General features: G+C 37.9%; 1 protein-coding gene across 2 annotated transcripts in view; it reads right to left on the bottom strand.

Moving 5' to 3' along the window:
- Positions 1–543: 543 nt before the first annotated feature.
- hcn1 (hyperpolarization activated cyclic nucleotide-gated potassium channel 1) overlaps positions 544–12,246 on the bottom strand; it is a 71,135-nt gene continuing 59,432 nt past the window's right edge. Inside the window, exons 8-9 of one of the 2 annotated variants that reach the window (XM_080304176.1) lie at positions 10,279–10,342; positions 544–5,162 (exon numbers count right to left, since the gene is read on the bottom strand). In XM_080304176.1, the coding sequence (XP_080160302.1) occupies positions 4,976–5,162; positions 10,279–10,342 (251 nt within the window). In that variant the 3' untranslated portion in view covers positions 544–4,975. The remainder of the gene's footprint in view (positions 5,163–10,278; positions 10,343–12,246) is intronic. The other variant, XM_026173561.2, reaches the window with a different exon arrangement.

Below are 12,246 nucleotides of genomic sequence, written 5' to 3'. Positions count from 1 at the left end.
TCACTGCACATCCCCTGTTACCGTGACCCTGAACTGGATAAGTGGAAGTAAGTCGACGAATGGATAGGTTATTGCTCTAAAACAGAGAAAAATAATTCATTAAATACCAGGATCATTGCAGATTAGCTTTTGTTTGTTCTACTAGATATACTACAGTTTTAATAAAATGTTATTTAGCCTGCATTAAACACTTTACAGACACATGCTGCATCTGCTTATTCCTGCTCTGTCCAGTCTGCTGCTGTAATAATGTGGAACTAATAAATCCCATCTTACATGAGCATGTATTTAGTAACTCTTCCCCTATGAATAGATACTGAGAAATCTACCTTTGTATTATGATTAGATGACCAGTAGTTTTATTTGTTGGTAATGACACAAAATGTGTTGACAGAAATGTATTCCCTGATGCTCTCAGAGCCTCTCCATCACTGCTTCATCCCTTCTGAATATTTCTCCATTTTCCACATTATCTAACACTTGTTAAAACCTGCGAATGGGCAAAAGCTCAATCGCTGTGAAAACACAACGACACGCACTCAGTTTAAATGACAATATGTTGTTTATTTTCTATATTTTCAAGGTTTATTATTTACAAACAAAATAAACAAAAAAAAAAAAATCAAAAAGATTTTTTGACAAACACTGTTTGTCTGCATATTCTTGTAAGAAAGTTTACATTTATCTTTCTTTCGTCCGTATTAAGTAACCGACTGACAGTTCTTTTTACTCTAAGCCTTGGATTACATGAATGAGCTGAACAGTGATCATGTGAGTGGGGTTTAAGAGGACCGAGCAGCTCACCGTCGCTCCCGCCCCTCCTTCCACTACGCATATCATCAGTAAACATATGAAACCTGTGGTCGTCAAAACCAAATCAAAGATTTGGCTCGTCCTCTCTGGGCATTGTCAGTTCTTTTTGCATCTCTTGTTTTTTTTCTTCTCCAAACCAACAAAACAAGAAACAAAAATATACAAATATATGTGCTGGTTTGTTGAGAGTCTCTATACTGCTAATATGTAAGCTCATTAGTTTGTGTTATACATCACCATTAATGCCCATTCCAGTATGTTAGTTGCGATTGGTATAGTGAAAAAAAAGCACATAGTTGGGAAGCTCTCCCTCCAAAGGCAAGTATCAAAAACAGCACAAACCAACAGTGCCGCTGTCCATCTCGACTGTGAACTAGTTCCTATACACTATGGCGTATTCACGATTAAGCGCTCTTCGTTGTAAATAGAACATCTCCACCCAAATACCCGGAGATATTGCTCCCTCACTGCGACATCTAACCTAGCTGAAAGAATCTACATGTTGTTATTAGTAAGTCAGAAAGTGCAATTCAAAACAAAGACAATGACTTAAAATGTTTTGCTTTGGCCAGTTTCCTTCCACGCGTCGATATTCAACCCAAACGTCAGTGGTTAGCTACAAAGAAAGGTATAAAGGTGCTCAAATTTGTACAATGTCTCACTGGTGTCACTGCAAGTCTAAAGATTGCACTTCTTCTCTATTTATTTTTTTTTAAACTGTACATAAACCTCACTGAATATCTATATAGCTTGACTTAGAATGTTAGAAACACCTGCCTCTAAAAGTTCGTACCGGAAGTAAAGATACCAATTGGATAAACGGAGACATTTGGCCATCTTCATTGCTTACTCCTTTCTCGTCTAAAAACACTGAGACATAGAACACATAGAGTATAGTAAGGATGATTGCGTAGTAGTGTGCAGAAGTGCCCCGGACCACACCCCACCCCGCCCCACCCACCCCAATATGCACCAAGCTCACACTCATAACAAAGGATGGAACATGGCTATAGTTTAGGCACAAATACTTTAGAATGTCCATGTGAAAAGTCAATGCTTCTGTTCACACACAGATAACATCTAGGCAGACAGATAATGAACAAAAACATAATCTAACATTACATTTAACGTCAACATTTTTGAGATAGTATCTTTTTAAGTATTTGTGACAGCGCATGCTTTCGTGATGGGGTTGACTGTATTGGTACACTATCGGCACAACCTGTAGTGAAGAGCCATCTTTTAACATGGTTGCTGTGAGGGCTTAGTCACTTTAACCTGATGGGACACGGGTGCCATGGTGACTCTGACTCTGAGTAGAAATTCTGCATGGCCGAGACGTTTGATCAAGAAGACCGCATAAGCACGGCCGTCTTCTATAAGCAGGAAAACGACTGGTCGTCCTGAGATTTCGTGTAGATTTAAATATTCAAAATATTCCCTTTGACAGATATTAAAATATTGCTTGCTCGACCTTGCGTCCATGCCTCAAAGTCCTGGTCAGTTTAGAGTAGCTAAGCCCACATAATGGATTTACATGAGACAGAAACCTTAATGCAAACCAGCATTTCGTTTTTTCTGTCACTAACAGCGGTTTATAAACAGCTTTCAGTGTAAATGTCCTCCTGCACAACTGAGTGACTGAATACTTGATGTCTTGAAACTAAAACATAGGTACTAGAAATGTTGTGCTTCAACTGATATGACAGCAGTACAGTACAAATGTACACCAGGAGCTGGTTAGCTCAAAATCTAAATTGTGGTTTATATATAAAAGAAAAGGAAATATAATGGGTAAAAAAGGAAAAAGAAAGTCTAATTTTCACACCTAAGCCATACATGTTCATACCAGCTGTGTGGTAAATAATCCCTGGCAGTACTTTGGAGTTACGTTATAGAAAAGAAGCATTTGCTTTTAATAGGATGACACTGAAACGAAGTTGTGTATTGTAGGTAAATACTGTATACTGTATGTCCACTCGATGTTAAATCAGAAACTACGCTAGGACTAAGGGTAGTATACAGAGAGACAGAAAGAGAGAAGATAAGATTTATAAATGTCCTTCAATCAAGTAGTGCTAGCTATTGCATTAAGGTTTGTTTATCTCTCATAAATGATATCCAGGTTCCTGATAGAAGTAAGACATTGTTATGATAGAGAATGCACCACACAGTATCTGTAAATACTAGATCTACAAAACTATTTACAGGACACATATAGTTAATTTTTATGTCACAGTCTATTGCATAATGGTGATAATCTTTAGTTTATAAATACTATAAATATACACAGAAGTTTTAAGCAACATTAAGTAACATCTCAGCCATCAGAAATCAGAAATAGAAAACAATAACATCCATCCATATCTGTGCACACACTTCATTTTCCTCCAAAATAAACAAAGAAAGCAGCATTTCTAATATCTATTCCCTTTGGACCCATAACACTGCCATGGTTTGTGTGTGTGTGCGCCTCTGTGGGGATGTAGTGGTTTATCAGACTGTATTTTTCATCGCAGACAGCAACGGAATAGTTACAGTATTGTTATTTTGTTCTTAGGTGAGTTTCCAGGAAAATGGTTTGAGACCGATTGTGTGCTTGTTAAGATTATTGGTCGGCATTATTTGCATTTATTCTTCCACAGTGGTGCTAAAGCTGCTTAATAGGAGAAGATAAGTTTGCTCTTCTTTTAGTAGAAAATGAAAAAGTCATTGTGAGAGTCCACAATGCAAACAAGTTTTTAAAAAAAATCAAGAGCAAAAACAAACAAAAAAATTCAATGAAAAATAAAAAAACTTAATTTATATATATATATCTATATATATCTATAGATATAGATATATAATTTTTTACATTTCTCAGAAAGGAAGACTCATGTTTATACTACAGATTGAAATTGCCATTGCCAATGTTGTTGGTGTTTTTTTTGACATGGTCCCATGCACACAAACACACACATCCCCGTGCACACACGTGCACACACGCTTTCACATCTATATATACATATCTATATATGTATATATAGATATGATCAAAGAAAGGGCGTGTATCTGTATAATATACATTCTTAAGTTTAGGGAGACAAAATTGTCTAAAATATAATACATGGGTTATATATACAGCATTTCTATGAGGTTACTTTAGAAGAAAATTGGAGAGAAAGAAAACAATGCCAAAGTTCCTCATTTTGACCTCTTTTGTTCTAGCTCCATTAAAAATGATTTGAAACATATTTCTGTTTAAAAAAAGAGAGGGAGGGTAAAATGGGATCATAAATTTGATGCAAAACGCATTTTGTCTTGCTCAGTTTCTGTACTGCTGAGCACTGAATCTCTTCTAGATCCGGGAGAATCCCTGTGCTGGGTTGAGGATGAGGACGCTGCTGCCACTGCTGCTGCAGCTGCCGCTGCTGCAGCTGAGCGCACGGGAGGCAGGGCTCCTGACGACATCTGGCGGAATAAATTGACCCGCTGGGGCACAGTGGTGCGGATGCCACTCTGTAGATTCATTCCCTGGATCACCGCTGCTGTGGGTGGCACGATGGAGGCAAGGGAGTCTCCTGAGGTGGGATGCACTCTGGGCCCCAGAGATGTGTCATGTGGTAGTGATGGTTGGGAGGCTGATAAGTGTCGGATGTCTCGACTCAAGCTGCCTGATTGTAGAGCCTGCGTGCTCTTGTGGATGTCCCCCCGCTGAGGTGAAGGGACCTGCTGCTGCTGAGGTGACGCCTGCTGCTGCTGTTGCTGCGCTGCAGAGGATGTGGCTGCAGTTGGCGCAGCAGGCTGCTGAGCAAGCTGTTGCGTAGACAGAGATGGCTGGGGAATGGGTTGCTGGATAAGGGACAGCTGGGAGGCTGTGGGGGAGCCATACTGGAAGCTCCGGTTAGCCAAAGGGGTCTGCACAGGCGGGCTACACATGGCAGCTGTGAAGGAGCAGGGAGACATGATTGTGCCTTGCTGTAGTGGGGTCTGTGACAAATTTAGGGTGCCACTTTGAGTTTGGTAAAGCCCCTGTGCTGCAGCAGCAGCAACGGCAGCGGCTGGCATCATGCGGGCAGCGGAGGCATTAGCAATAGCTGAAGCGCTGTAGGTCAGGGGTACAGAGGACTGCTGCAGCTGAGTGGTGCCAAAAGCAGTGGAGAAGGGCGGCTGGGCTGGTGAGTTAATAATGGAATTTCCTGACATTGGTGTTGAGTTCATCCCGGTTACCGACTGCTTGCGGTCCACCATCATTACCATCTCCCTGTCCTGACGGATAATCTGCTTCAGCAGCTCGTTCTCCTGTGTGTTGAAAACCCCGGCGTTCAGATCCTTCTGGAACTTCTGCAGCAGCAACGAGTTCTTCTTCCCTGTTGGGGTGCAGTCAGGACACGTGAATACACACAGCCACGGTAAACTTTGGATAAACTATACTGCACCACAGGAATAAACAGGATACGGGTCAGTAAAGACGCAGCTTGTGGGTTTTAATCACACATTAGCTTCTTCCTTTGATCAAGGCCAATTCTTTAACAGAGGCATTTCACTGTATTCATTCCACATTCATTCATAAATGGGCTACTTTTAACCACACAAACTGCATCTTTACACATTCACTAAAGGCTGTTACAGTGAATAAACCTTTGAAAGACATTAAATGGAAATGACTGTGGGAAATATACAGTTTGAAGGGGTGAAGGACACGTAAGGAGACAAAGATTACTGAAAGTGTGACTTGATAGCACAGACTGTGAAGTGGCAGTGAAACACAGAAGAATACTGATGAGTTGTACCCACACATGACATGACTGATTTTAGATATTTTAGAAGAAAAGGGTCTAAGGCTTAATTTAAAGCCACGGTCTAGCTACATGGTCACATTGACATCAAAGCCATAACACATCACAAGGGCATTCTGCGTAACATCTATAGTGTGGAAACAAAGTCAAATAAGAAGAGAATATATCTTATTTTATACATTATGTATCATATACATAATGTATAAAATCTAACTTAATATTAATCATCTAACCACACAATGAATGGGATTCTCTTCAAGTTATATTTTATATTGACTAGTGCAAAGCAGTTTGTCTGCATATTTAAACAAAACACAGTATTCCTTTAATACTGTAAACAAACTGCTTTTAAAAAGTACTCCAGTCATATGCACTATAAAGGGCATTTTGAGCCCACATGAAAGTCTTTCCTAGCATGTCACAGGTCTTGAACCGTAATAATAAAAGGCTTGGCAGATGGCTTTTTAAACACCAGCCACTTTTGTGGCTTTGGGAGTTTGAGTAAAAAGAAGAAGCTGTTGTAAATGGGCATATAAAGACATCTTCAAACGAGCCTGTCTTAGAAGGAATTGCCAAATCTAAAGACCTAATAAACATATTTACTTTGAGTGATAGTGTCCAAACGTCTTCATGGGAAGTGTTTCCTGTCATTACTACTGATCGTGACAAGCAGCAACGCATTGCCGGTAAAGAAGACAAAGTGGACTTTTAGTGTGCTCAGGGCTTTAGCCACAGTCAATCAATCATTCAGCCCTGTCCTTGACTGGCAGAAGATTTTTCCACTGAGTTCACCATTTGGCACCATATGCTGGATGGCTTTCACCTCTCAAGGCTGCTGGTAAGTCATGCATTCAACTATAAGACAGGACTTTTGCTGCTGTAGCAGCTGAAAATAGATTGCTGTAATATTTTAATGCATTTTTCTCAGGATAAAGCCCTCAGTTTGATGTTTTTCTCCTCGACTGCAGCAATCTCTACAGGGTCGGGTAGCTAAAACAAGCACCACACACTAATTATAAGACTATCGTTAACTTACACGTCTGTTTTCATTGCATATTTAAAGGTGACAGGATTAAACTCTGTAGATTGGAAGGACAACACATGTTCATTGTTTGGTGTGCTTGTCACTCTGACAGAAACATCTGAACACACCAACAAGTTAGAGACAGGGGCAATAACTGGGTTTCAGGGAAACAGGGATTCTTCTGTATACCTCTGAAAAGAAAAGTATCTCATTATCAGTGTTTTGTGCACAGTTAAATAGAGTTAAAGTCAGGCAAACTTAGTTTACTGTACAGTATGTTTACTGCATATTGATACTATACAAGCTAAAAGCACTTACTTTCATTTAATTATATCTGTCATACAGACAGTTTCAAAAAATGCCAATATAGCATTTTGAGCTACACATATGCAGCAACATTTAGGTTATTTTGTTAGAAACAAATGATTTCCGTTCATTACGTGGGGAGCTGTTATTTTCCATGGTGCATCATGGCTACAGCACGTGAAATTCCCATACATTCATATATTTGCTTTACAGTTGATCCTATTGAATAATACAATTTGTAGGTATGCAGAATGATGAAAATTTTAACAATAAACATTTGTTGTGAGCTAACTTGGTTCAGCTGCCCAGACCAGGCTGAATCTACATTGCATCAATAGTTCGTTCAGCTTATATATTATTTACACTCTTTATTTGTACCTAAATAACTTTATTTACTTCATGTTGCACATTTACAGAATTACTGTCTCGCTTTGATCACAGAATTAAACTTACCCCAAAAAACAAATACATTGAGAGGATTGAGAGGCAGACATATTGTATAAGCTCGGCAAAACCTGACATATTGTGTATATTTTCCACTAATACTTTCCGGGCTAATAAATACAACTTGGTAGGAATCCATTTCTCCCTTTCTGTTTCAGCAAGGCACTTTGGGCATATTACTACTAGAACAGTAGCCCATTTCTAAACTTGAATAGAAAGGCTTTGGAAACAATATGCTTTAAAAAAAAAAAAAAAAAAGTAAAAGTAAAAACCACTCAGCTTTGACAAAATTAAAATAAATAATAGTAAAAATATCAGATAAGTCCCCAATTCCCACTATTTACATTCAATACACTAAACATAAAACAGCTTGATAGCCAACAAACATCAACCAATAAAAAACAAAACACAGAACACAATATAATGTTTACAGACATCATATATAATAGACAATGAAGACTGTATTAAAAAATGCATATCTTTGAAAGATAACTCCAGATGCATTCATGTTTTTACAGATAGATATCTATGTGTGAAAAAATTACTGTGTTGAGTCAATCTACAGGGAACTCATTCACTTGATGTACTTCCTGTAATGCCATTACACTGAAACCAAGAGGGCACACATGAGATAGTCCTCAATGAACAGCTAAACAGTTAGCTTCAGCTAACAGTTACAAAAATGACTTACATATGCTAGAAAAGCCTTTATTTTAGTTTTGGAAATATGGAGTTTATTATATGTCACAATTGAAATAAGAAAAAATACAGATTTTGCTGTACCAGTTCACTTTTTTTTCTCTTTACTAATTATAATTTGTTTTGTTATATCTATAAGAAACCAAATTTTGCCTATAAAATGTTAAATAATAAAATGTGCATACTACAAACTATATATTCTAGCAGACTTTGGTGGTCAGCAGCAGCTCAAATATCAAATGACAAAAGCTAAGAAAGGGTCTACAGCTAACATTCTATGAATTTTATGTTAGTGGGATTTGGCCTTTTACAGCGACTGAAAACTAGTATAAAATTTATTGTCTTATACCCGGTCTTTTAGCCTGACGTCATTAGCCGTTTCCAGGTCCAAACTCCGCTTTAGGTCCCAAAGTCAAAGGAACACCGTGGCATCACTGAGAGTTAAAAACTGTCTAAATTCTTTTATCTGAAATAAAATGATCAGTGTGGCTGCTCTACCAGGTGTAACAATTAAGTTTAACATCCAGACATCCATGAAAACAGAATTTATGACATTTAATGGAGTTAGAAGTTAGCGGGAAGTTAGCTCGCTAGTTTCCACGTAAACATAATATACTATGTTTTGACTGAGGGATTTCTGAAAAATTCAAATGTACAGCTCTGCTATCACTTCCGAAATAAATGAAGACATGAAACTAAATATTACTGATGTTTGTGGGGTTACTGAAGTTGGGCTAGCTGGTATATAATGATGTGCTATGTGATGGCTAGCTGCACAGCTGTGGTTAGCATAATATAAACATATTAGCACAATGAAGCTGGAGAATGGAGAACAACTGAGATAACTGACCCACAATACAAGGTTAGTGATTAATTTACTGCTGCATGGGCAGGTTTTAAAAAGCGAGCTTTAAAATGAACAGTGATAATAAAAACCAAGAGGCCGGCAGTGATCACTGCCTTTTTTAGGGGCTTGTTCAGATTAAAGAGAACAAGATACAAAGCATCAAAACATGTTAAAAACACAACAGCCTTAATAAACGCAGAGTAGTCTGGACCCGGAAACAGGGTTCACACATCATCACTTAAAGACCGGATAGACATTTCAAGTGTTTACAAAAGTTGATGACATGTTTTGTGGGCGGAGCCCAAGTGGTGGCAAGAAGTGGCAGCTGTTGTTAGCATTGTCACTAGTTAAGCTAATTTTTTACGCTAGGATATAAATCTTTCCCCAGTTATTTTAATCATTTGCCAAGCCAGAGGCAGGGGAATGCAGAATTCCTGCAGAAAATGTGGACCAACAAATCCAATACCAACATACAGACAGAAACTGCAGTTGCAAGATTAGTATTCATTATTTTTCGGTACAAGTGCAAGGCTCATTGTAAAGTTTGGTTGTTGTTACTAGCTACCACCCGGATGTATTTAAAAATGTCATGCATAACTTTAAGGTTATACACAAATGGATTGCATTACTATGTTATATTACATACTTATATTTACAGGCCTGAATATTGGTCAAAGAAGACTGTAAAGTGGCTTAATGGATTTACAACAGGACCATTGTGGACTATTTCGCAGCTGCCCTCTGTGAAAAAGAAACGTCTTTGATTTTAGAAAGTAACATGTTTTAAAGTTTAAGCCAAAAGATAACACTGACTTTCTTATGATCAGTGTCAGTTTTGAAAATTATTAAAAACCCACATACTTCAAGCCAGACAATCAGAAACAAATCTTTTCTGTCGATGATATATGAATAAATAATGAAATGGGATCTCGGCATGTAACAAAGATTGTATGTGCCATTGCATTAGTAAAGGTTTTACTAATCGGCAGACATGATTTCATTTGTGAATACACTTTGAACGAAGCATTCAAAGATTTATTAAAAATGTCTGAGCTGAGTTAATAATCCAGTTGATTATTCTGCGAAAAATCTGTTGCAAATCAAAGATGACATGTAACGCTGAATATGATATCTTTTGTTTCCTTGATTGTCTTATTTACTGACATTGACATGATGCGTTTCATCAAAAGGTTTTCAGCTTTAGTGTGGGTGAATTGAGTTATGTGTCACTGATGCTGGAGTTAAACAGTCAATGTGACTTTGAGTAAAAGTTCTTGGAGGATGAATTTGAGACTGGATCCATTTAGCAAGCTTTAATAGGTCAGTTTGCTCCTGTTCGAATACTGGAATTGGAATAAAGTGTTTACCTGTTGCCTACTCGTCGGCCAGGACACTCTTGAAAACGAGATGAGCTCGTCTCAAGACGGACTCCTGGTCAAATAATTTTTAGATAGATAAAAGATAATGTCAAATGTACAACACGTTATTGGTTTCAAAGCATGGTTACTTCTTTTTCTTTCCTTTTTAGAGCAAGACAGGCATGTAACCAAATGCAGTTCAGATATAGAAACGATACAACCAGCACAGATCATGACAAAGTGTCTTCCCTCGTATGAGACAAAACCCCCTTCATGGCTAGTCTGAAAGGATGGATCGAATCTATATCACTCTGAGAGGTGTCAGTCAGAGTGGTTAACTTTGAGTTTCCAACATTTAGTTATTGGTAGTTATTATAAAAAGGGCAAATGTAAATTAGGCCTTATTGAGGTCAAAGGGCACTCAGTATGTCGTGAAAGCCTCAGCAATGCAAAATTAACACATTTTATCAAAGAAGACTGTAAGACTTTTGAAAAAATATGGTAGTCAAAATAACACAACTTTGTCTCCTGCAAATTATGCTCATATACAACTGAATCACAATTGGTTATTAGTGCTTTATTGCAGGGAGCAGGGTAATGTAAAGTCTTTCTGTTGAGGGCTGACTGGATAGAAATACAGCCCCTTGTCTGATGTAAAATCCATAAACATAACATTACCTAAAGTGCTCAAGATAACACACAACCCCCTAACTAACACCATACCTCAAAGGCTGCTCAGCAACCATCCTCACATTTCAGTCTCTGTTCTGTTCTCCACTGTTGCTTTTATTTACAGAGCTAACATTCTTGTCGTATTAATTTTTTTTCATAAAGCAGCTTGTGTTTATGTACACTGGGTAATTTCTCTTTTTCTTAATCAAACTGAATACCTAGAATCGCGTAATTCTATTGGTATTGGTGCCAGCTACTAAATTTCTGGTACTGTGATATCCATAGTATGGGGGTGCAGTGCTTTCAAGTTCACAGTCACATCTACGTCTTGCTTGTGATCTCTAAGTTTAACTAACTACAAATGGAAAAAAACAAAATGCTAAACTCAAAACTTCAAAACGATAGTCGATCTTCTTTTTGACACACGTGTGTTGTGTGTTTTGTCAGGAATTTTAGAATAATCCAGTCATCAGTCAACATTACCCCCTCTGCCCACCCACCAGCTTATAGTTGAATATGAACATAATTCTGAGGAGCACGTGCCATGACGATGAGATACATCACTTGTTGGAGTTTGATTGATTTCAACACTACGGGATTCCAATTTTGAGTCAACATTTGGGTTACAAAGCAATTTGCAATTATTAATGTGCCTGTCTCAGGCAAAACTAAACCACAGATAGAAAGACATGACAAGGAAAAAACAGCAATATCTGACAGAAATGTAGTTACTGCAAAACTAACATGAGACAACACAGGAAAACTGTGAAGTTGCAAATTCAAGAATTTTTATTTAGTTACTTTTTCCCCCTGTTTTTAGGTGAAACTGTTTCCACGTTAAACAAATCACTAACAACATTACGGCCTCTTTTAGTAATCGATCCACAGACATAAAAAAATTGGACAAGACAAGAAGGTGGCTTTATTAGTAGAGCCAGTAGAGATACAGAGTGAGAGGATTTGGCTTTTTTTTGCATATGTGGTACAATAAAAGCAAAGAAGCAGTGTTGCTTCAAAAAGGTAAAACATTTAACAGTCTTCATATGGGGAACATCGCCCAGGTTTTTTTTGACAAATAGGCTGCACCTGATTAATTAACTTAATAAACCACCTTCTTTTCAGAGCAGTCATTTAGACACACCATAGTATTCAAATACAGGTGTTTCTAGTGACATTAATTAGGGTTCTGTGGTATTTATGTGCAAGCCTTAATTATAGTGATGAGAAACACCTGTGTTTACCTACTGCGTAACGTCAAAATGGCTGCGTTGAAAAAAAAGGTGTATGGTGCCCTGATTAAATCTG

The sequence above is a fragment of the Astatotilapia calliptera genome, chromosome 7 (genome assembly GCF_964374335.1).
Source record: "Astatotilapia calliptera chromosome 7, fAstCal68.1, whole genome shotgun sequence".
Taxonomy (NCBI): domain Eukaryota; kingdom Metazoa; phylum Chordata; class Actinopteri; order Cichliformes; family Cichlidae; genus Astatotilapia; species Astatotilapia calliptera.
The sequence above is the reverse complement of the archived record's forward strand: the minus strand, read 5'-3'. Positions and strand labels throughout refer to the sequence as shown.